General features: G+C 41.5%; 2 protein-coding genes across 6 annotated transcripts; one reads left to right on the forward strand and one right to left on the reverse strand.

The window, feature by feature from the left end:
• Nucleotides 1–952: 952 nt before the first annotated feature.
• On the reverse strand, nucleotides 953–23,835 carry trim109 (tripartite motif containing 109). Of its 3 annotated transcripts, none has more exons than XM_042106022.1 (7): nucleotides 22,862–23,037; nucleotides 3,152–3,461; nucleotides 2,933–3,028; nucleotides 2,425–2,658; nucleotides 2,218–2,309; nucleotides 2,000–2,115; nucleotides 953–1,755 (listed from the first exon to the last, which is right to left on the reverse strand). In XM_042106022.1, exons 1-7 carry the CDS (start codon nucleotides 23,020–23,022, stop codon nucleotides 1,184–1,186), a joined length of 1,581 nt encoding a protein of 526 aa, XP_041961956.1. In that variant the 5' UTR covers nucleotides 23,023–23,037; the 3' UTR covers nucleotides 953–1,183. The 3 variants fall into 3 exon arrangements, with proteins under 3 accessions (XP_041961956.1, XP_041961957.1, XP_041961958.1); XM_042106023.1 differs by lacking the exon at nucleotides 22,862–23,037 and adding an exon at nucleotides 4,097–4,378 and having other exon boundaries at nucleotides 3,152–3,645; XM_042106024.1 differs by lacking the exons at nucleotides 953–1,755; nucleotides 2,000–2,115; nucleotides 2,218–2,309; ... (1 more) ...; nucleotides 2,933–3,028; nucleotides 3,152–3,461 and adding exons at nucleotides 16,606–19,136; nucleotides 19,792–19,907; nucleotides 20,016–20,107; nucleotides 20,259–20,492; nucleotides 22,109–22,204 and having other exon boundaries at nucleotides 22,783–23,835.
• On the forward strand, nucleotides 5,095–15,124 carry LOC121720122 (taste receptor type 1 member 1-like). Of its 3 annotated transcripts, XM_042106005.1 has the most exons (7): nucleotides 5,095–5,130; nucleotides 8,906–9,460; nucleotides 9,758–10,055; nucleotides 10,220–10,945; nucleotides 11,775–11,987; nucleotides 12,233–12,353; nucleotides 13,855–15,124. In XM_042106005.1, exons 2-7 carry the CDS (start codon nucleotides 9,276–9,278, stop codon nucleotides 14,784–14,786), a joined length of 2,475 nt encoding a protein of 824 aa, XP_041961939.1. In that variant the 5' UTR covers nucleotides 5,095–5,130; nucleotides 8,906–9,275; the 3' UTR covers nucleotides 14,787–15,124. The 3 variants fall into 3 exon arrangements, with proteins under 3 accessions (XP_041961939.1, XP_041961938.1, XP_041961940.1); XM_042106004.1 differs by lacking the exon at nucleotides 5,095–5,130 and having other exon boundaries at nucleotides 8,834–9,460; XM_042106006.1 differs by lacking the exon at nucleotides 5,095–5,130 and having other exon boundaries at nucleotides 8,834–9,460; nucleotides 9,758–9,794.
• Nucleotides 23,836–24,855: the final 1,020 nt, after the last annotated feature.

The following is a 24,855-nucleotide window of genomic DNA, read 5'->3' on the forward strand; positions in this document are numbered from 1 at the left end:
CTGACCTGACCCATATGAGAGTTGACTTGAATGGCATGGCTGCTTTAGTCGCTGTTCCTTCCTAATATGTCAGTGCAGTGAGACACGCATGGGAATATTTACATGGAAGCTAAACATTCACACATCCACTATCTACTCAATAGAGCTGAGCAGAAAGACTCACCCACACCACTTCATGATTCAATTGTATTCATTTTATAGACCAATGTTTGCAACATGAAAAAAAACTTAAAATGCATAAAACCTAAGGTCATATTAAATTACATTAGAGTGCAATGTGCAGTTAAATGGGAAGAATCTATCTTTAGCTGAGATTTCAAGACCAAGGTCTCAGCTGTGGGTAAGCAACATGACAAATGCTAAATTTGAGGCAGCCGTCAAATATACATTTGAAGTCAGTAAGTAGGTGGCATCAAACAGAAAGTTTGAGCCTTTATTTATGCATAACTAGATTCTGGTGGTTGAAAGCAGAGAATCTGTTTAATATGTAAAGGTAAGATGCAGTGAAATTGATCTGAAGCAGGGCAGACTGTAAAATAGAAGTCAAGGCGAGGCACATACAGTATATTTATCGTCCTTCTCTTCCTTTCTTCAAAGCACATCTCAAGACCTTTCTGCTTAATGATCACTTCTCCTCAACACCCAACACATAGCTCCATACAGATAACTTGTCTTTGTTGTATTGTTTCGTTTGTTTGTTATTGTGTTTCCCTGCCTTTGTCTTTGTTGTATTGTTTTGTTTGTTTGTTATTGTGTTTCCCTGCCTCCTACTATGTAAAGCGACCTTGGGTTTGAGAAAGGCACTATATAAAAATATAGCACATTTCATACAGAGGCAATTCCATGTGCTTTACATAAATAAGATGTGGTTAAAATTAAGTATATATAAAGTAAACATAAAATAATAATTTAAAACACTAATTTAAAAAAAAGAAATTAAAAGTAAAAGTGCTGGAAAAATAGTGTGATAGTTTAATTTACTTCAATTACTTTAATTAAGTTCAATCATATGACCCACATTACTCTTGACACAGATCAAAACATTACTTTGGCCACGACAGAGAAAATAAAATCTGGTCATCTAGTCCACATGGGTGTGTTGGTGTGTGTGTGCAGTAATAAACTCTCAGAAATGTACCACCATGATCTCCACACTCCCAACCTCCCTCTACTCTGGTCATTCTCAGAATGGCTCTTCCCAGCAGCCTGTGGGTGTCCAGCAGGGGGGGTCAATTTGAGATGTAGGCTGATAGCAGCACACAGTGAGGGCATGGCAGTCTGCCCCATCCAGATGGGCTCCAGGAGAGAGGCACAGAGAGAGGGGCACACCTTTATCACACGCTGCAGTGTACACCTGCACCAGGCTGTCGGCATCATAGAACGCCACCCGGCCTTCATCACAGTCCAGATACACGCCTATCCGCCACGGCTGATGCAGCAGGTTCAGGGTGGACTCCTGACCCTGAACTGTCACACTGTAGCCGCTGCCATGCTTTCGGTACAACATTACCATCTCCTGCAGCTTGCCAGGTGGAAACTCCTTACACACCCCCACGCCCCAGTCCAGCTTCCTGCCCATCTCCACCTCAAAGTAGTGCCGGCCCTGTTGGTGGACAGACCGGCCCTTGGCCAGGGGCCTGTAGTCCTGGTACAGGCCAAACAGACCCCTCCTGTTCGTCCTCTCGATGGAACGACCACTATTGGTCACCACGGCATAGGCCTCATCCCACAGAGAGATAACTTCACCATGGGGTACTGTTGGAGGAAGTGACCATGGAGTGAGTAAACCTATTCCATATAAATAATATTAAATTGAGTACGCACATGACCATGCAAACATTGACACACACACACACACACACACACACACACACAAACACACACAGACATATACAAACATAGTACATAACGAAAGTATAATAAATACATGTATGTATTATACCCATCACATTAAATGGCATGTATTATTCAGGTGGTTCCTCTGTGCCACCCCCTTCACCTGGTTGAATGTTTCTAAGTAAGTCTCTCCACACAAAGAAGGAGAGATGTGTCTCATATGGCCCCAGAGAGATGAAGTCACGAGACACATTCAATCCTGCCAGCTCGGATGAGAACCTGAGAGAGATAAGCAGACAGAATAAAGGCCATTGGCTCAGCTGTATAGGTTTTAGGAGCAAAGCTAAAAGACTGTGCCTATGCACTTGTATGAGTACATACCTAAGATCAGTTGTGCTGCCAGTGCCTTCAGCAACTGACCCATCATGATCCAGCATCTCCTCAACCATGTTGCGTCCTACTGTGGTCCACCACTGCGCACGTACACACACACACACACACAGATGTATGCATACACACCTCATATTTATGAATGAATCACATTCAGGATCTGATGAAAAGCCAAGCCAGGTCATCATGCAATCTCACCTGAAGGAAGGCGTCGTGCTGACCGATATTCAGAGCTGACCTGAGCGTCCCCTCAGTGTTTCTGTCCTTGGTGGAGATTTGTGTCATCTTGGACAGGTTCTTCTGCATGGGCTCCAGCACCCTCTTCTCTTCCTGCTGCAAGTGTGTCTTCACCTCCTGCTCCTTCTCTCTCAGGAGCTGGTGCAGTTGCTCAAACTCAGCCGATATCCACACTGACCACTCTCTAGAGGTGTCCTGGGGTAGAGCAGTGACAACATGTGTGCTTTCTAATATCATCTTACACTACAGAGTGGCATCATTATTAATAAAAGTGATCAAATGAAGACTATTCATTGAGGAAAACACATCCTGCAAGACTCAATATTTTCCCTGAAGTCAAGACATTTACATTTACACGTTACACATACTTTTATTGGTGAATTCCTGTCTTTGATGTGTTTTTGTTTAGTGTTAACTATCTAATTATGCATGCAGCAGTTTCAAATACTATAGTAGCCTTTATAAAAACCTTAGTTTTTTGGATCTCAGCAGTCTGCCATCTGATCATGTAGTCCAGGTTAACGATCTCTTCAGACAGGAAGGCTACTGCTTCACGCAACATACTCTAGAAAACAGAACAGATGTAGGTTCAACACGGCAACAGAATGTACAGTTTAAATTCTTTGTGTGTGTGTGTGTGTGTCTGTGTGTGTGTGTGTGTGTGTGTGTGTGTGTGTTTCCAGCCGACCTTGCAGCTTTGTGCCTTCTCCTGCACAGGTTTGCACTTGTGTCCCTCGTGGTTGCTTCCATCCCTGCAGACCACACACACCAGCTGATGGTCCGTCTCACAGAAGAGCTTCAGCTTCTCCTGGTGTTGGGGACACGTCAGCTCGGCTGCTTCCTGCTTCTTCTGGGCCTTCTGGGCCTTCTGGGCCTCTGTCTCCACCAGTAAGCTGTTGAGCGTCTCCTCCAGCGTCTTCTGCACCAGTAGCTGATCTTTGGCAGCCGTGACCACGTTGCTCAGCGTGCGGTTGGCTTTGATGTGTTTCCGTGTGAAGGGCTGCCTGCACTCAGGGCACTGGCCAGAGCCACCACTGGTTGCCAGGTGAGCTTTGATGCACTCCCTGCAGAAGGTGTGCTGACAACGCAGGCTAACGGGATCGCTGAACTCAGACAAGCACACGGGGCACAAGAGGTGCTCCAACAGAGCTGAAGCCATGTCAATGCACACACTTTTCACACCTAAAGCCAAAAAAAGATGATTCATACAGGAACCAGATGTCCGTGAAGAACGAATGTAAACAGGTATATAAAAATGTTTCATACATCAAAAACATAGGCTATTGGGCCCTTCACCCATCATTTCCCTCTGTTCTCCTCTTACTGTAATTCTCAACTGCCTGATTTCTATCTCCTGTCTCCTGTGTTGGATTTCTTAAAACAACAAGTCTCTAAATTACTAACCAATAATTGATATAATTTGACAATAGATCATATTTGGGCCATAATATCCTTCACCACATTAATTATCCATCCTATATAACATTGATATAGCTTCGTTTTCAATGCAGGTTAGCTAACTGCATCTCCACTGAATTTCAACAAAACATTTTCATTACAGGTTAGCATCTCATTGGTAGCCCTATTGCATCTTTATTGTATTCAACCATTAGGCCTACAGAACATTTCTCACCTTCCCTTCTCTTTGTCTGCTCAACTTCTGCTGGCTTTCCAAACGTTAACTTTGTGACATCCTTTGTTCAGGTCAGGTGAATTAAAATTAGCCTACTGGCAGAAATTAACAAGACGTCAAGTTTATTTTGAAGTTTCTGTGAGCTGCGTTGCGTTCGTTTAGGACACTCCGCGATAGCCGACTGGACTCGTTTTGACACGTCAACAGAGGTATCACGTGACGGTGCGTTGTAGCAGGCTCATGGTCGTCGTCACCGGTATTACCAGTAGCCTAGGCTACTGCCCCGGCAATACTACATTTCATTAACTTGTCAGATATAAGAATAAATCAATATTTAATGAAAAGTGGGTAAACAACAACATTATTTTTACTTCTCAATTAATCAATGTAAATGGCCAATATCTGACTATGATTTTCTAATTTGCTATCCCAATACATCCCAGAGAATAGGCCTACAGTATAGTCTTTGCTGCACTGCCTGATGGTTTTTTGAGATTGCTAGGTTCTAGAACTCCTGAGCAATCAACTCTACAGACAGATATTTTACTGAATGGTATTAACATAAGATAGAAAATGTAACAATAAATGGTTAAGACAGTAGCCTACTTCACCCTGTCACACCTCGTTGTAAAAGTTATTGGGATGGCATCTTTGACAATATTCAATGGGATAGAATTTAGTGTTGATTTAGAATTTAGAATGATTGAATTTAGTATTGGCCATCCCCAAAATGCACCAGGGCCAAGGGGCTGTCCATGGGACTAAGCCGTATACTCACTTAAAAAGCAACAATATTGTAGCCTACCCATTTAAAAATACGCAAGGATATGTATCAATATACTTTTGTGTCAAATTGTTGACATGAGATATTTTCCACAAACAAGATGAAACAGTAATCTGAGCGCTGCATATGGGAAAAAGCAATCATTCATAAACAGTCTGCACCCCACCCTCCTTATCGGCCTGAGCACTACTAGGCTGCGTGACGTTGGATTTACATTTCTGCCGTTTATAGTTCACTGAAATTAGCCACGGTAGGACTATGATTTTCATTGTTTTAACCACATCACCTGTCTACCTTACTATATCATATAATTATGACCGCCGCGCAGCGAACAGATATCGCATGTCCAAATTTCCGTCAAGGATTCCCGGGACACTGTAAGACCGTGGTACACGAAACTTGGTGGGCATGTAACCCCACATGGATAGCATGGAACCTCCTTTTTTCGTTTTGATCTGTAGCCCCCCCGCTGGACTGGACCCCCCGAAAGGAGGGTAGGGCAGACACAGTTTTCTGTGAATATCTCGAGAACCGTAGGGTTTAGGAGGACCATTTTTTTTTGTATGTTGTTCTCAAAGGGCCATGTCAACCCATTCCATAACCACTCATTTCATGTATAGCGCCACCTAGTTAAACACAAAAAAGTAAAAATGAGGTGTTGTAATCGCAGGTATCTGTGACCTAACATAGTCAAAACTGCACGAAATTGGAAGTGTAGGATCATTATGACACCCTCTGAATGCATGCCAAGTTTCGTGGAATTCCGTTCATGGGGGGCCACACAATAAATTAATTTATGTTACTATACACCAACTGGCCTGTAGGTGGCCGGAGACAGTTTTCTGTGAATATCTCGAGAACCATAGGGCCTAGGAGCTCCATCTTTTTTTTGTATGTTGGTCTTAAGGGGGCATGTCAACCTATCCCATTACCACTTATTTCATGTATAGCGCCACCTAGTTAAAAATTAAAAAGCAAAACATTAGGTGTTTTCACCACAATATCTCTGGCTGACATGGTCAAAACTGCACCTGCATTGAAAGTGTAGGATCATTATGACACCCTCCGAATGCATGCCAAGTTCCGTGGACTTTCGTTCATGGGGGGCCTTACAATAAAATAATTTATGTGTACATTTAGTGACCATACACCAACAAGGATTCCCGGGACACTGAAAGACCAGGGTACACGCAACTTGGTGGGCATGTAACCCCACATGGATAGCATGGAACCATTGTTTTTCGTTTTGATCTGTAGCCCCCCCACTGGACTGGACCCCCCGAAAGGAGGGTAGGGCAGACACAGTTTTCTGTGAATATCTTGAGAACCGTAGGGCCTAGGATGACCAATTTTTTGCGTATGTTTGCCTCCAGGGGTCATGTAAACCCATTCCATATGCACACATGTGCATAAACAGATACACACGCACACACACATTCACAGTAATCCTACGTATGACACATACTCACACAGTAGACATATATACGCATGCATGCACATGCACACACACAGGCACATAAACAGGAAAACACACAAGCACATGCACATGCATGCACACACACCCACCCACCCACCCACACACACACATAAACATAAACATGTACACGCACACATGCACACAATTAAAGAATTTCTCAGAATTATGAACAGGTAAGATGGGGGTGGGGTTGTACAAAATGTATTTTACATGTGAAATCTATGAACTAATCATGTTTTGGTACTTGTTGTCTAGCAGATACCAGTGAGAATTGAGTGTGCATAATGCAATTCAGTGAGACAGTTAGAATCATACAGTATATGCCTTTCAGCGTGACTTATTTTTGTGGAAAACATGTGCTGGACTGGGCGGCGGTCATATTTTGTACCGCTCTGCGGTACATCTAGTTAGCCAACACCTTGTCGACTGCAGTGGCATTTTCTCCCTCCTCTTCATTTTGCGTTTGTCCTGTCTTTCTATTTCGGGGGATAGGCTATCCTTCTAAACATCACCATGAGACAGTGCTAAGAGATGAAGCTATCGAATGCTTGGTAGACATCACGAAATACTGAGGGGTGGATAAACAACTTATAGCATAGTGCAGCATTGCGCTGATAAATAAAATGTCGCCTTTGAGGCGAAATCTATAGCTCTGCATTTGTAATACAAACTAATCCTAGATCTCTGTGTGTGTGCTTATGCAAATAATGATGTGGCCTACACAATATATCCTGGCGCAGTATAAAAACATTACATTACATTACATTACATTTAGCAGACACTTCTTGACATAGTGCCATAGGTCATTCAACAGTTAGGCCACAATGTTATAAGAAGAAAGGTGTAGGGCCTATAATGTTATTTGAGAAGAAAAGGGAGAGGCGTCATTTTGATTCAATGTTAAACTGAACATCAATAGCCTTTCACCAAACTATAGACTTCATTTTCAATAACACTAGTTGAAGGTAATTAGAAGTCGTTCTGTGCATAAGTCTGTGAACTGTGAATGTAGACTAGGTGGCCAGGTTTAAATGGACCTACAAACTAAAGTGCTTTGTTATATCATTCCAAAGCAATATCCAGTCTACCCCTTCATATTGTGTTGATGTAGCGTAGTTCATTGTAAAAACACAACATTTGTTTGTGATGAATGTCCACAGCAGTTAGGCATGGTAGTAATGGGCAGCTGATTATAAAGAGGGTGTATTTAAAACAACAGAGTATAAAGAAGTATAAGAAGTACTTGAACACTTGAACTAACAGTGCGCATTTATGAAAGTGAATTTATTCATTTAAATCTGTATGATCTGAACTTTGATCTAGGCTAGCTCTTGTAAGTAAGTAAAGTAGGTAACATTTATTTTTATAGCACATTTATACACAGTTTACGCTGACTAAAGTGCTGAAGTATGAACTTGCACAACACTGCCTACAGAGCATAGCTTAAATTGTCAGTGGTCAAATGTGCCTTCCTGACACATTTGTCTAAGTCTACTTTTTTGGCTGGCTGTGAAATTACTGCTCAGAGTTTCTAATATTCATTTCTGTACACTTTTTTATTGTCACTTACTGTCAAGTTTCTTGTAAATGTAATGGCATTTATCATGCCATTTATTTGGCTTTTTTTTATCCTGTTAACAATAGGCTACATTGTTTTACACCTGTCAAATCATAGTCATGTGATGGGAACATATGCACCCAATTGTAAAAGCAGCTAAAATGTTTTTTCACCTGGCTAAACAGCAATGATTTACCTTATGACTGGTTAGTGTACCTTAAGATTGTAGTACAATGTAATCAAATAATAACTACAACACATTGGGCTTGACAAGAAATTTGGCAATACTGATGGCACCCCTGCATTCTGCTGTTTCTTCAGCAGAGTGTGCTGTGAATGATCTGAGAATATACTGTATCTTTGATAAGGCTAGAAAAAATGGGGAAAGAAAAAATAATGAATGCAAAATAGATAGCCACATGTAAATAGGGAGTGAGCAAGAGAAAGACACAAAAAGAAATAGAGAGTGAAGTTAGATATTAAGATTAGGAAGAAGGAAATTAATTTGACTGGGCATCTTATATACATTTATATTTAGTAACTGCATGCAGTCTACATACAGTGCTTCCCATTGGCTGGGCACCTCAGTGTCTTTTGGCCTGCCCACTTTTTATTTGTTTCAGCAATTGTGCCACAACATACAGTAGACTGAATGTCAACACAACCCAACCCAATCCAAAGACAAATTAGAGTCCACATTCAACATGCAAATCTTATTTTTGTCGTTGGCACAAAGAAGAGATGGAAGTGGTTTACGGTGGTTAAGGCTGGTGACTAAATATGCAAAGGTTCTGGCTGACTGGTAGATTTGTTTATTGAGACATTGAACAAATTGATGCAAATTGATGCAGTTCACCCAGAAATACTCAGGAAGATATTACTGAAGTTAACAAATATTTTAATCCATCAAAGGATTTACAAAAGACATAAGAAAATGAATGAATACCAAATGAATAAATACAATAAGCAACAATGAGAGTCTTTGCATAGGCCCCGTCCTAGGTCCAGGTCACTGAGCGTGCAGACCCTGGCAGATCCTGCCTGAACGAGACGGCAGGGGCGGAGCCTACCCCCTGGACGGCTGGACAAGGGCCCACCTGGTGGTGGTTAGGGAGGGAGGGTGGCAACATCGAAAATCAGCGACCGGAAGGCAACAGGGCAGGTGCATGAGCAGAGTCATTATTAAGGCCAATGTAGACTGGTGATTGGTCAGGAGTAATGAATGAATGAGTGACGATGAGTGAAGTATTTCTGGCAGAACTACGCTGGCACTTGCATGGGAAAGCCAGAGACACATGAGGCTTGTAACTCATGAGACGTTCAGAAAGTCCTCTGTCAGCAGCTCATCAGTGAAGGGACAATGCAGCTGGCCACCCTCTCCATCCTTCTGTTCTCTCTCTCCAACCCTCCTCTCTTGGACTACCTTTCCCAGGCGTCTGAGTTCAGCCTTGATGGTGACTACCTGATCGGAGGCCTCTTCCCTGTTCACTACACACCAGACCCAGCTCAGACAAGACGGCCTGAAGTTGTGACCAACTGCCTGGGGTGAGTAGAAAGGATTCACAGATTAAATGCCTGTGAAGCCTCTGCCTGTGAATGCTTGTGTAGTATGGAGGTTATCTTTGAGTGTAGCCTTGATTCTCCCCTGGCTCTATCCTTTCACCTAAAATACAAGTTATTATAAGTATTTTATATATAAAAACATTAAAATACAAGTTATTATAAGTATTTTTTATATAAAAACATTAGCATACCAGACAATTCATCAGAGCCAATTTTGTACCAACTTGCAAATTAATTTCACAAAATACTTAATTTCACTTCTCTCGCCTTTTTTAACAGAAAGCCTATGTTCTTGGAAGGCTATCGGGGGCTGCAGGTAATGAGGTTTGCTGTTGAGGAGATCAACAACTCCAGTACCCTCCTGCCTAACGTAACCCTTGGTTACCATATATTTGATCACTGCACTGACACTCACAATTTGCCAGACATCCTCCAGTTATTCTCTGTTAATGGCTCTGTAAAACTCAAGCAGATGTATAACCACTACCAGTCTCAAGTTATAGGCTTCATTGGTGCCTTCACTAGCACTGAAACTATCAATCTGGCTCCAATGTTCATGATGGATCTGATTCCGATGGTAAAGATTTTTAAAAAAATTTTATTTATGCTTTCTGCCAAAACTACAGAATATTTCTTCATTTAGATGTTTCCTCTGAAGTCTCTTTTCATAATTAAGTGTTTTCCTAAACTGTGAACTACTAAAACTGTATCTAAAATCCAGTCTTTTGGTTTTCCTTGAAGGTCAGTTATGGGGCCACCAGTTCTACCCTCAGTGATAAAGTGACATATCCATCCCTCATAAGGACCATGCCTAACAACAAAAGTCAGATTGAACTCATCATTCACATCATCAAGTATTTTGGTTGGGACTGGGTGGCGTTTATTGCCTCCAATTCTGAGTATAGTAACAATGGCTTTCAACTGTTTGTTGAACTGATTAAAAACACAGGCATCTGCCTGGGTTACAAAGAGCTACTCACTGACAAATCAAAGTTGAACACAACATTTCATAGGATAGACACACTCAAGATTAATGTCATTATCCTTTTCATTGGGTCAGTCTTTGCTGAGAAAATTATCACCACCTCAGTACAACTTGGCGTCCACAATAAAGTCTGGATTGCCAGTGATTCCTGGTCCATGAACAACTATTTGCTCACACTCCAAGGAATAGCAACTATTGGCACCATTATAGGTGTGACACCAACAGTTGTTCCCCTACCTGGCTTTGATGAGTTCATTTACCAGTCACAACACAGAGGCGATTCTGTCCACAGCGTTGAAGTCTTCTGCAACCAGGCCTGTGATAACTGTTCCTCAGTCAGCCCAGAGGATGTCATCAATGAAAACCCTGTCTTATCTTTCCCCATTTATTCTGCTGTGTACACCATGGCAATGGCTTTGCACAATGTTCTACAGTGCAACCATTCAGGATGCAACTACATTTGCCCAGTCTACCCCTACATGGTAAGAAGCATCATGTTCTAGGTGTGCTTTGCTGTATATCTATGGACTATATATATATATATATATTTGTCAAACCCTCTGAAGAAAAGTATTGCATCTGTTGAATCAATGTAGAACATCTGACATTTTAAAAGTAGAACATCCAAATGTATTTCAATATAATATATGTTAAATATACGTTAGTGTTAGTGTTGGTGGAGCTCCACTGTAAGCCACCTATGTAAAAACTTTTCTTAAGCGTGAAATCTGTTTGTAGTTAGGGGTGGCTGTTGTTCAGCAGCCACTTGACCACATAAAGGTCCAAGACCCCATGGGGGCCCAATCCCACCCACATCTACTGCTCTTCCACTCGCCCTTTCTCAATCTCCACCATCCTGTCCTGAGAGGAGCAAAAAGTCCCCAAAATGCCTTTTCTTTTCCCCCTCTCTTCTCTGTCTGACCCATCTTGCTCTCCGTCTCCTAGTTTGGTCTTGGGAAAACAAGCATTCCTTCCCGACTCTGTGCCTACTCCTTTGGCGTGCTCAAATTGGGCAAACAGAGGCAAAAACATTCATTTATATGCAGTACAATATTTCCTCAGATCATTTGCATAAGTTCGCAAACTTTGGCAGCAAACAAAAAAACTATTTACAAATGTTTGTGAACATGTGCTTCTGTTGCTGATCTAAAGGCTCCTGTGGGCTCTGTGCAATGTTTCCTTCCAGAGAGTTTGTTATTGCCATTATGTGTCTAGTCTGTGCTTTGGAGACAAAGCTAATCATAACTTGCACTGCATACATTTTTGCTCAATCGTTGCACTCAGTTCAAACTTTGTTTGATTCCATTCTAGCTTCTACAAGAAATCAAACGCTTGCAGTTCCACCTGAAAGAGTTTTTCATATCTTTTGACAAGAATTTGGACCTACATTCAAGCTACTCTATTCTGTTTTGGGACACCAGTAATCACTCTGTGAAGATTCATCAGATTGGCACGTACAGCAACTATCCTGTGTCAAATCTGACTATTTTTGACACAGATCTACACTGGCATGACAGTGGAGTGGTGAGTTTAGTCATATGTTGGGAACAGCTGCTCATATACGTGGTGGTTATTCACTATAGTGCAAAATGTGTTCTTGAGGCAGTACAGTCTTTTCTAAAGATTCTAGTCTTTGGTATAACAGTTAGTCTTTGCCATTCTCCAATTGTTTTATTTCTCAAACTCTGTAGTAATAATAATAATAATAATAATAAGGACAATAACACATGGCTGCACACAAAAGATGGAAATGTGTTTCTGCTTTGAAGGTGCCATTTTCTAACTGCTCTGTGGAGTGTAAACCAGGGCATGTGCGGCAGAAGAATGGTCTTCATCAGTGCTGTTTTATTTGTGTGAAATGCCTCAGTAACCATTATGCCAACCATACAGGTACAGTAAATCACCCACTCAAACATATATATGGCAGATGCAATATGCACAGGTGGTAACAGCCATACATGCTATTTGTACCCACTGGGGTTAGCCTATAGCTATTCACACCTGGCTGTATATAGCATGGCATAGCAGAGACACATGGCCAGGTGTTCGTAGCCAACAACGCTATTAACACCAGGGCACGGAGGTATACATACTATAGTGCATATCCGTGTATACCTTGCATGTACAAATCTATCAATCAATTTATCTGTTATGTTTACTTGTTGACTATGGTGATGCTTTTTTGTATGTAATGTTACATGTGAGCCTAAGTTGTAGCATGGTGTGCTTCACAACCAGGACTTGCTTTCACAGCTTGCTGGACTTACCCTACACATATTGCACAGCGTGTTGGGCTTACCCTATATTACCCTACACACATGCATATCTTCTTTCTGTGATATTAACTTTGTGTTGCTGCTTTAACCAGAATTGTCCCTACTAGAGATCAATACATTTATGTAATATGTCAGCTAATTGGCCATAGTATGTGAAAATGTGCCCAAAGTACACATTGCACACCATTTTTAAAGATGGTGGCGGCGAACCATAATTCTAACTGGCTGAAGCTAACTCTCGAAATTCTGACCCCCTGGTTACAATACCCTGTACCTTCAGAACTTTCCCTGTCAGTACACTATAGCAGGTAGTTCCTGGTTATAGGTTAATTAGACGAATGAGCACACATCGGTTTTCTGTGAATATCTCGAGAAACGTAGGGCCTAGGATGACCAACTTTTTTTCTTATGTTGGTCTCAAGGGGCCATGTCAACCCATCCCATATCCACTCATTTTAGGTATAGCGCCACCTAGTTAAAAAAGCAAAAGCAAAAACGAAGCGTTCAACGAATCACAGGTATCTTTGGCTGACATGTTTAAAACTGCATGAAATTTGAAGTGCAGGATCATTATGACACCCTCTGAATGCATGTCAGGTTTTGTGGATTTCCGTTCATGGGGGGCCATATCAGCTATGCACACACACATACACACACACACACAGGCACACACACACACAAGCACGCACACGCATGCACACACACGCACGAACGCACCCACACGTGTGCACATAAACACATACACACATAGACACACGCACACACACACACACACACACACACACAGTACACATGCATGCATACGCACACACACAGGCATGCATTTACTCACACGTGCGCACAAAAAATTTGCAAAAAATGACAAAAAACATAATTGGGGGCTTGTCCAGGATTTGAACCCTGGACCTCCGTCCTGCTTATTCGCAGACAACAGACACACGCATGAGATAATTACAGTTGCAGATTGTTTCTATTTGGCCTGTTTTTAAATAAATGGCCTGTTTTTCATTTTATTTATTTATTTATTAAATTACAAAAAACTTACATGCCTCAAAATAAGACTACTTAACCTGAAGTTTCAGTTTCCTGACTCTGCATCCTATCTCTTCTTCTAGCTAACCTGTATTCATGCCTGAACTGTGACAAGTATGAGTGGTCTGAGGCTGGAAGCACGTCATGCCAGACACGTTCCGTGGAATACCTCCACTTCTCTGATAGCTACTCCATTGTCCTCATGGTCTTTGCATCCTCCTTCATGCTCCTGTGTCTGGGGGTGGCCATGCTGTTTGTCATGCACCGCTCCACGCCTGTAGTGCGGTCAGCAGGGGGCAGCATGTGCTTCCTGATGCTGGGCTGCCTCGCCGCTTCTGCCATCAGCATCTTCTTCTACTTCAGCGAGTTGTCAACCTTTAGCTGCATTGTTAGGAACTTAGTATATGCCTTCTTCTACACCGTGTGCCTGTCCTGCCTGTTCGTCCGCTCCTTCCAGATCATTTGCATCTTCAAGATGGCCGCCCACCTGCCCAAAGCGCACGCATGGTGGGTGAAGCACAATGGCCAGTGGTTGGTGGTAGCTGCCCTCTCTCTCCTCCAGCTCCTGCTCTGTACCCTGTCAATGGCCACAAGTCCCCCTTTGCCAAAAGAGGACACATCATTCAAAGACCAGATTGTCCTCAAATGTAATGCAAATAATATAGTCATCTCATCTTTACCTATTGGTCTCATGTTGATCCTCAGTGGGCTTTGTTTCTGCTTCTCCTACATGGGAACAGACCTGCCCAAGAACTACAATGAGGCCAAAGCCATCACTTTCAGCATGTTGTTGTTTTGTCTGAGCTGGGCCATCTTTATCACAGCTGACCTGATGTCCCACACCAAGTATGTGCAGGTGGTGAAGATTGTGGTTGAGCTGAGCTGTTTGTATGGCATCATGTTCAGTTACTTCATCCCAAAGTCCTTCATCATTGTCTTTCAGCCTGTAAAGAATACACAGGAGTATTTCCAAGCCAGCATTCAGAGTTACACACAAACTATAAGCAGAATGTAGGTCATTTAATCGCTGCTTATTTTATAATGGTGAAATGGCTTATTTAAAATTGCTAGTGCTTTTTGTACCAAGTTCTGCTCTTTGCACTACGTCAGGAAGATGGCTAACATCATACGAAAGCCTGTAGGAAACAACCATAGTTGAAAAGCAAAGCAAACTTTCTAGCTAGCTTTCTTGCTTGACTAAAAATGTTAGACATAACAGAGCAACTTGTATTATTGATAGACCACTTAAGCAAGTATAGTAGTATATATTTTGATCCCGTGAGGGAAATTTGGTCTCTGCATTTATCCCAATCCGTGAATTAGTGAAACACACTCAGCACACAGTGAACACACAGTGAGGTGAAGCACACACTAATCCCTGCGCAGTGAGCTGCCTGCAACAACAGCGGCGCTCGGGGAGCAGTGAGGGGTTAGGTGCCTTGCTCAAGGGCACTTCAGCTGTGCCTACTGGTCGGGGTTTAAACCGGCAACCCTCCGGTTACAAGTCCGAAGCCCTAACCAGTAGGCCACGGCTGCCCCAAGTAGACCACTTAATCCTTTTCAGGTAGCAAGTAGACCACTTAATCCAAAAGCTCTGTGTTTCCAGCTAGTTTGAGTTCTTTTTTCTATGTTATAGCTGACTGCCTGTCTTCATTGCAAGAAAACCAATGTCCTATCTGTAATTTCCACAAATCAATTTCTAATGCAGTGGTTAAAACACCATCATTTCGTCTGGGTCTTTGACAGGGCTGTGTCATATGGCTTTGGTCTAATGTTACTTTGCTGTAACTCCAGCCGGTCTGTCCTTTATCTACGCAGCAGCATTTGTCATTATCATGAGGTGGATCTAGTGTGACGGATATTGGCAGGTCTTAGACCCCGCCCTGTTTGGTGTGCCTGTGCTCTCTACCCCTCTTTCTCTGTTCCTGTTGAGTAGGTGTTGGTGCTCAGGTGTACCTGATTGGCAGGATTATAAATCGCCTGCATCCACAACAGCGAGGACGGCTTCCTCCTCCTGGCATTTGGCTTTCGTTGTCTTTTGGCTGTTAAACCCCTAGACTGATTTTGCATGACACTTTTGGTTTCCTTCCATTATACTGACTTGCACTACACCACGTTATCATTTAGTCTCTGTTAAATTTACCTTTATTTAATAAATGATCTTTATTATTACGGAATCAGCGTGTGGTCTCCCCATTCATGTTTCATGCATTGAGCCGGCATGTCACACTAGTTCAAGGTCAAAATGTAATGTGCTTTGTCTCTGATACTAATAAATATTTTTAAACCTTTTTCCGTCTTGTATGTCTGATCTATGTGCATGTAGCTTGTATTGAATTTCTTGAATTTCCCCTGGGGATCAATAAAGTATCCATCTATCTAGCTCACGACATTGATAGGGTAAGTATTATGATTAGAATGGCTCAAAATGAAATAGTATCATTGAACAGCTAATTCTTTAGTCATGAATTTTGATACTTCAGATCAGCAAACATTTATGCACTTCATTCATTGATCACAAGCAATACAAACTCCCACAACTCTCGTAAAGAATGAGTGTGCAAAAGAATGGAAGTTCTGTCTGTGTTCTGGTGATAAGGAAGGCTTTTAGATGGGTGTTGTTACCATGAGGATGGATGGATATTCTTCAAAAATAGTATTCAGTGAATATGTATCACACTATGGAATACATTGGGCCCTATCTTAGGTTGTGTGTGGCGCACCATGGCACCAGATGGGATGCAACATGTCTTTGCTAGTTTGTGACCAACACAGTTATAATCTTCCTGTAAGGCACGCACATTGTCTAATAGCAAATCACCTTGCGCACCCAGTTAATAGCAAGACTTCATAGCAAAAGCCATTTAATTAACATTTATGGCACAGGCTCTCACAAAATATATCATAACAGCTTTTTACAATTGTTAACATTCATTTATCCAAACTGTATTCACATTTTCAAAAAACTCTAAATACAAATACAGAATATCTGTCCTCTGTGGCCATACCATTAACCATACATGTTGTTTACACACAGTATGCAGTCAATTAATACATTTCTACAATGCTTACATTTTCTTTGCATTCAACCAAATTCATGGACCCCCCACCCCTTATTTATACATGCTTACACACAGCATATCAGAAATGAAACCTCAAGTTCTAAAACCTAAAACATAAAAAATATAATAAAAATATATAAAATATGAAACCACTAATTATGTGACAAAAGCAGATAGCTATTGAAACAGTTGATATTTTGAATAAACAGAAAAATTTAATGTTTACAGCAGTGTAAAATAAACCAACCATTCCTAATTCAGAGACAGTGTTAAATGTATTTTTTATATGGATGCACTGTAAAAAGGGGAGATTTTGTATTCCCTTTGTATGTTTTTTGACACATTTACATCGCCCTCCATATTCATTTGGTACCCCTGGTAAAGTTGAGGACAACAAATCATCCCAGTAGTTTCTGATGGAGTTCAGATCTGGAGACTGAGATGGCCATGGCAAAAGTTAGATTTTGTGTTCATTAAAACATTTTTCTGTTGATCTGAACATGTTTTGGTTCACTGACCAGCAGGACGATCCAATCATGACCCAATTTTAGTGTCTTGGCAGAGACAGATTGTGATTTAAATTCAAATAAGAAAAATGTGAAGTTCCTGATCCCATGCACTCTAAAGAGATTCCTAGGGGCTTTGGAATAACAGGGTCACAATGTCACAGACCGTCATACACCATCAGTATGCAGATCTTTTCAATATAGTCGTTCTTCTATGTACACCAAACCTACTTTGAGTCATTGTTGACCACAGAACATGATTCCAGGAAAAATTCCAGTAGCATTTAGCAACTCTAGACACATGACATATGTACTTAAGTGACAAGAAAGGCTTTTCCCTGGCCTCTTTAGAGGCCTTCCCGGTCTATAATCTTGAGACTTGGTGACCCCAAGATGCTATTTTTTTCTGTAACTATCCAACGGTGACCCTTATGGAATTTTTTGCCTTTCATACCATTCTCCTCACTGTGTGTGGGGGTAAGATAAATATGATCTTTGTCCAGGCAAGTTTGCTATATTTCCAGTTGTAGAAAGACTCATAATTTGCAAATAAAATATTTTTTAGTCATATAATTGCTTAAATCAAGAAGAAAAACTTTAAATTTGGCTAAATATTTTCCCTATGACGGAATAGTTAACTTGCTCTTAGCCCTGGATGGGCAAACAAATGTCTGTAGCAAGGAACTTTTGACCTCTTTCTACTCAGAATGACAAATCAACAGGGAACAGGGACTCAGAGATAGAGAGAGACTCTGAGACAGTCCACCCTTGTTAGCCCCAAACCCCAGATTAGGGGTTTTGATTCAGATAGAGAGAGCCTCTCAGTCAAGACAAACCTGTCGAAAAGGGGCCCTCGCATCAGACACATACACTGAAAGGTGCTTCCTCTTTTTGCGCTGTGAGAGCCTCACAGCCCTAAGTTACAAGCACACGCACACACATTACACATACACAGGAGTAGCGACGTCAACTGTGTTACGGGAGCCCCGTAGATACCAGAGTGGACACAAAACGCAACACAGTTGATTGGAACTTTGAATTATTGTTTTAACGGCAAACATGTACATGTTAAAATGTGTGTGTGTGTGTGTGTGTGTTTGCATTTCCAACGTTCTGATCTGCCCTGCTAAATTACAACCACAGAGGCACAGCTTCCACTGATTTCCGATTACATGACTTGCTCTCCCAGTCATCCAAAGATCATCCGAAGAAATCTCTCTAAAGAAGACGCAATGATTTGCACCAAATTCAGGTAAACTTCCAGATCAGTGGGGGACTGTGGGGGAGAAAGATAGCAGCACACAGTGAGGGCATGGCAGTCTGCCCCATCCAGACGTGCTCCAGGAGAGAGGCACAGAGAGAGGGGCACACCTTTATCACACGCTGCAGTGTACACCTGCACCAGGCTGTCGGCATCATAGAACGCCACCCGGCCTTCATCACAGTCCAGATACAAGCCTATCCGCCACGGCTGATGCAGCAGGTTCAGGGTGAACTCCTGACCCTGAACTGTCACACTGTAGCCGCTGTCATGTTTTCGGTACAACATTACCATCTCCTGCAGCTTGCCAGGTGGAAACTCTGTACACACCCCCACGCCCCAGTCCAGCTTCCTGCCCATCTCCACCTCAAAGTAGTGCCGGCCCTGTTGGTGGACAGACCGGCCCTTGGCCAGGGGCCTGTAGTCCTGGTACCAGCCAAACAGACCCCTCTTGCCCGTCCTCTGGATGGAATGACCACTATTGGTCACCACAGCATAGGCCTTATCCCACAGAGAGATAACTTCATCAGGGGGTACTGTTGGAGGAAGTGACCATGAAGTTGTTTTCATCATTAATGTTGTAAATGACTGTTGTAGAAAGAAATGGCTGATCTTTAATACAATATCTACATACAGTATGTACTGTATACAGGTGCCCATTATCAGCAACCATTCATCCAATGTTCCAAAGGCACATTCTGTTTACTAATCTGATATCATTTTAAAAGGCTAACTGAGAAAACATTGGAGAACCCTTTTGCAATTCTGTAAGTTCTGTAAATGAACATGTGCTGTTACTGAGCGCAAATGGTGATCATGTTGAGATTATGTTAAATTGCATACTGTCTTTTTCTGTTTTATGTTGTCTGTTTTTCACTGTATATTTTAATATGGAACTAATATGCTGCTGTCTTGGCCAGGACTCCCTTGAAAAAGAGATTCTGAATCTCAATGGGATTATTCCTGGTAAAATAAAGGTTAAATAAAAAAAGTAAGCACATAATGTAATCTGAAAACTGCTGCCCTGATTAAAAAAACAATGCAACTGATCTCAGCTGGTATTCTGTCTATAATGGAGTGTAATAGAAATTTCTAAGGGACCCCAAACCTTTGAATGCTAGTGTATGTATTATACCCATCACATGAAATGGCATGTATCATTCAGGTGGTTCCTCTGTGCCACCCCCTCACCTGGTTGAATGTTTCTAAGTATGTCTCTCCACACAAGGAAGGAGAGATGTGTCTCATATGGCCCCAGAGAGATGAAGTCACGAGACACATTTAATCCTGCCAGTTCGGCTGAGAACCTGAGAGAGACAAGCGGACAGAATAAAGGCCATTGGCTCAGCTGTATTCTTCTATAGCTTTTAGGAGCAAAGCTAAAAGACTGTGCCTATACACTTGTATGAGTATACCTAAGACGAGTTGTGCTGCCAGTTTCTTCAGCAACTGCCCCATCATGATCCATCATCTTCTCAACCATGTTGCGTCCTACTGTGGTCCACCACTGCACACATACACACACACACAGAAAGAGAGAGAGAGATGTATGCATACACACCTCATATTTATGAATGAATCAGTTATCTATAAACTGCTCTCTTTAAAGTACATTCAGAATCTGATGAAAAGCCAAGTTCATCATCATGCAATCTCACCTGAAGGAAGGTGTCGGGCTGACCGATATTCAGACCTGACCTAAGCGTCCCCTCAGTGTTTCTGTTCTTGGTGGAGATTTGTGTAATCTTGGACAGGTTCTTCTGCATGGGCTCCAGCACCCTCTTCTCTTCCTGCTGCAAGCGTGTCTTCACCTCCTGCTCCTTCTCTCTCAGGAGCTGGTGCAGTTGCTCAAACTCAGCCGATATCCTCACTGACCACTCTCTGGACGTCTCCTGGGGTAGAGCAGGAACAGCTTTAGGCTACGTCTACATTATGTCGGATACAAATGTATACGACACATTTTTGTTACGATTCACCCTCCCATCCACATTCGACCATCGTAACAATGTCTCCGAAGTGGAGCAATTTGGATCCGCTGGAGACCCCGAACTCATTTTGCTCTGCAGCCGTATCGGACTAATATGGACGGTTTGTCAGTAGTGTGTTGTGGAACCATCTGAAAAAAGATGACGTACAAGCCCATGTTTCCTGCACTGATTTGTTGTGCTCGTTTAACATAATGATGGCCGTGCTGCTTTTCGAGAATCACATGAGGTAGACTATTTGGTAACACTTTACTTGATAGTATCGACATAAGAGTGACATGACAATGTCATGAACACATGACACTGTCATGACACATGAACCCTAAACCTAATCCTAACCTCTAATCATAATCCTAACCCTAAACCTAACCCTAACCTTAACTTGTTATAAAAAAAACGAATGTCACTTAATAACATGTCATAAATGTTTATGACTTGTTTATGACACATTCATGACAGTGTCATGTCACTCTTATGTCGATACTGTCAAGTAAAGTGTAACCAGCTATTTTATTCATATGTAGTTCGTCGGCAAAGCTACCTGACTTTAAAGTCGACATGTCGAGTTTAATCTCGTCATGGCAAAAATAGTAGTGTAACAATGGCGAATCGGTGTCTGCGCCTTAAGTTTATGATGTTTTGCCTGGTGCTCTAAAAGTTGAGTGTCACAGTAGAAAGAACAGAGACGCACTCAAGGGCTTGATACTAATATAATTTGTATTCAGAACCGAGATTTTAACAATGAGTCTTAGGACAAAACTGGAAAATTGGAACGTTTACAAACAAACTAGCTACCCCACATACCAATTTAATACTACTGTATGAAAATGACCGAAAAACACAACCTCCCCTTGTTTAATCCTTAAAATCTTCAAGAGCTCAACTATTGGTACAACATTAATGAAATATAGTATATATAGAAAATAATGATTGATAACAAATGCGTACAAAAACAAGTTTATACTACCCTTCCAAATCTAGGGCCTTGTAGAAAGTCAATGAGAATGCCGTACAAACTTTTAATGGTTCAGTCATACTGGGAACATGTTTTTCTTCCACCCTACAAAGTTTGGGCCGCTTATGAATAATACTTTTCATTAATAATAATAACAATAATTTTCACCGACGCACTTACTCTTACTGTACTCTAATGTTTTTTTTAAACTGTCCTAAAATTGTGAGAATTGTTCTAAAACTTACTGTTTACCATGTTGTTAGTCGCTTTGGTTAAAAAGCGTCAGCCAAATGTAATGTAATGTAATGTAATATATTACTGCCCATACATTGCTTACCAGACAATGTGATTTACAGCCTGTAAAATGAGGGAATTTCTGGGGCTGAAAATAATATGAAGACATAGGATCTGAACAGAAATATGATTTGATTTACTTGATTTTGGAACCCATTCTTGACATAGACAAGGTTTGAACAAAATCTGAGACAGTGCAGCAACAACCTTATCTGATTTGACACGGAATGACCCATGCAGTACTTTCAAGCACTATAGTGCCATTTCTAAAAACCTTAGTTTTTTGTATCTCAGCCGTCTGCAATCTGATCATGTAGTCCAGGTTAACGATCTCTTCAGACAGGAAGGACACCGCTCCACGCAACATAGCCTAGAAAACAGAACAGGTGTAAGTTTAACACTGCAACACTGTTTACTGTAAATTCTTTTTCAAGCAATTGTATATGTGTGTGTGTGTGTGTGTGTGTGTATGTATATATGTGTGTTTGTCTGCCTGTCTCTCTATCTACTGAGTGTATGTGTGTGTGTGTGTGTGTGTGTGTGTCTGTCAGTCTGTCTATCTACTGAGTCAGTGCATGTGTGTATGTGTATCTGTCTGTCTGTCTATCTACTAGTCTGTCTATCTACTGAGTGTATGTGTATGTTTATTACACGGCTCTTCATAATGCTGCAGAATGCTCCATTCACTTGAATGGACCTTCCCAACGTTCGGTGGTCTGCTAATTTAGATTATTTTCTATAAACTGCTCTCTTTAAAGGAGAAGGCACAACCCTTCAGGGCGGAACAAGACCCCTCCGCTGCGCGTCGGGGTCCGGTTCGCCCTGTCGGGACTTATTTTCCCAATAATGACCGCCGTTCTATACATTATCCCTTACATATGTGTGTGTGTGTGTGTGTCTGTCTGTCTGTCTATCTACTGAGTGTATGTGTGTGTGTTTGCAGCTGACCTTGCAGCATTGTGCCTTCTCCTCTACAGGTCTGCAGTTGCTTAGCGTGCGGTTGGCTTTGATGTGTTTCCGTGTGAAGGGCTGCCTGCACTCAGGGCACTGGCCAGAGCCACCACTGGCTGCCAGGTGAGCTTTGATGCACTCCCTGCAGAAGGTGTGCTGACAACGCAGGCTAACGGGATCGCTGAACTCAGACAAGCACACGGGGCACAAGAGGTGCTCCAACAGAGCTGAAGCCATCTTGGTTAAAGAGAGTAGAAAGGCAATGAAGGCAATGAAGTCTGCTGAAAATTGACTTTGGTTATGACTTTGGAGAAAAATCATTAAACAACCATCCATTGAATACAATGCATACCTTTATTCTAGTAAAAGAGTTAAATACTGCTGAATCAGTAAACTTTCAGAGTATGCGCACACTTCCCTATACAGAAATCCCTACTTAAATTTAATAAAATGAGCACACAATTTAGTAAAATGACCGCACAATTTAGTAAAACAAAACACACTGAGAGAGGGTACTGAAGTGGGAGTGCCAAAACGACTTGATCTAACAATGAAGAGACATCTCTCTTTGCAATCCTTCCTCCTGAGATGCCCCTGCGAGAGTTTAATAGGTGCTATAATTCAAAATCCCCATGTTATTTTCCCATATAGTCAGGTAGAACATTGTGGAAAGTGGGCATAAGTGTGACATAAGGTACGAATGCAATGTTTTTTGCATAAATCGGGGGTGTCCTTTCAGAATCTGACGGGTGCCGCTCCGGCACCCTTGAGCATTTTCTTTAAAATGGCATCACCTGCCACACCACTTTTTTGATCATAGAAAATAATCTAAATAGACATTAACATAAACCCATCATGTATGGTATCAAATTAAAGCTCTTTTCATACAGAAATCAGCGTTGACCATAACAAAGTTGAATAAAATAGTTTAGGTCCCGCCAGAGAACAAAATATCTTTTGCAAAGTGACCTTTAAGGTCAAATTAGGTTACCTTTTTGCAGCATAATAGCTTATACAGTACCCTCCAGAATTATTGACACATCTGCTAAAGTTGACTAAAAAGAGGAATATAAAATCATCTTTTGGAAATTTATCTTAATGCATTAAGTAAAAAAATGAGGAAATATCCAACCTTTAGGACACCAATTTTCTTTGTGAATGGTTTTATTTTTATGCTCATTGAGCTCAATGCAAATCAAAATAAAAACCATGCCAATCTCTAGGTATGGTGAAGGGTATGTGATGATGTGGAGCTATTTTAAATCCAAAGGCCAAGGGAACTTTATCAGAATGCATAGTATCCTGGATCCATGAAATAACTGGCCTTTAAAAATAAACATCTGCCTGCCTCTATGGGAATTTAACAAAGGGTGCCAATACTTATGACCCCTGTATTTTAAGGAAGAATATTTATTTATTTATGATACATTATTTATTCACAAAGAAAATTGGTGTCCTTAAAGGTTGGATATTTCCTCATTTTTTTAATTAAGGCATTAAGATTTCCAAAAGATGAGTTTATATCCCATGTATTAGCTAGGCCTACATATGTTTGCACACCGATTCCGACGAAGCACTGTCTGCTCTGCACATGGTCCTGTGACTGCATTACATGCCAACTAGATCTATTTATGTCGCCGAAGAGCTTGGGTTAGTAGGCTATTGTAGAATTGCAGTCAACAAAATCTAAGGCTGAAACATCAGTAGGCTAGGCTATGCAGAGAGGTCATGCTTCCAGCTATGGTAACCTAGGCTATATCAAGCCTTTATCAGCGTTTGTAAGGTTTTTCGCTTGCATGCTGTAGTGAGACTGCCCGTTTTCGATCAATACTTACGTTGCTTTACAAGTTGCAACGTGAGGGTAGGTCATATAACAGGAAGTCTTCTTAATTATTTAATTGTATCAAAATAAAAGCCACATAAAGAAAATTCCAACTGTTCAACAAGACAGCAAACAGGCCTATTCAGATTTTAGCTTTTTGTACTTCAATTCACTGGATCTTTCTTTCTGTAAAACCACAGATACACAGAAAATGTAGGGCTACAGTACATCAAAATATATACTTACAC

The sequence above is a fragment of the Alosa sapidissima genome, chromosome 10, assembly GCF_018492685.1.
Source record: "Alosa sapidissima isolate fAloSap1 chromosome 10, fAloSap1.pri, whole genome shotgun sequence".
Taxonomy (NCBI): domain Eukaryota; kingdom Metazoa; phylum Chordata; class Actinopteri; order Clupeiformes; family Clupeidae; genus Alosa; species Alosa sapidissima.

Excerpts from the sequence above, each read along its gene's own strand:
- LOC121720122 (XM_042106005.1), top strand. The coding sequence starts at position 9,276 with ATGCAGCTGGCCACCCTCTCCATCCTTCTGTTCTCTCTCTCCAACCCT. Across the intron at positions 10,946-11,774 it reads GCCCAGTCTACCCCTACATG|CTTCTACAAGAAATCAAACG; the intron begins GTAAGAAGCATC and ends ATTCCATTCTAG. Across the intron at positions 12,354-13,854 it reads CCATTATGCCAACCATACAG|CTAACCTGTATTCATGCCTG; the intron begins GTACAGTAAATC and ends CTCTTCTTCTAG.
- trim109 (XM_042106022.1), bottom strand. The coding sequence starts at position 23,022 with ATGGCTTCAGCTCTGTTGGAGCACCTCTTGTGCCCCGTGTGCTTGTCT. Across the intron at positions 2,659-2,932 it reads CTGAGATCCAAAAAACTAAG|GACACCTCTAGAGAGTGGTC; the intron begins GTTTTTATAAAG and ends GCTCTACCCCAG. Across the intron at positions 2,310-2,424 it reads AGCACGACGCCTTCCTTCAG|TGGTGGACCACAGTAGGACG; the intron begins GTGAGATTGCAT and ends GTACGTGCGCAG.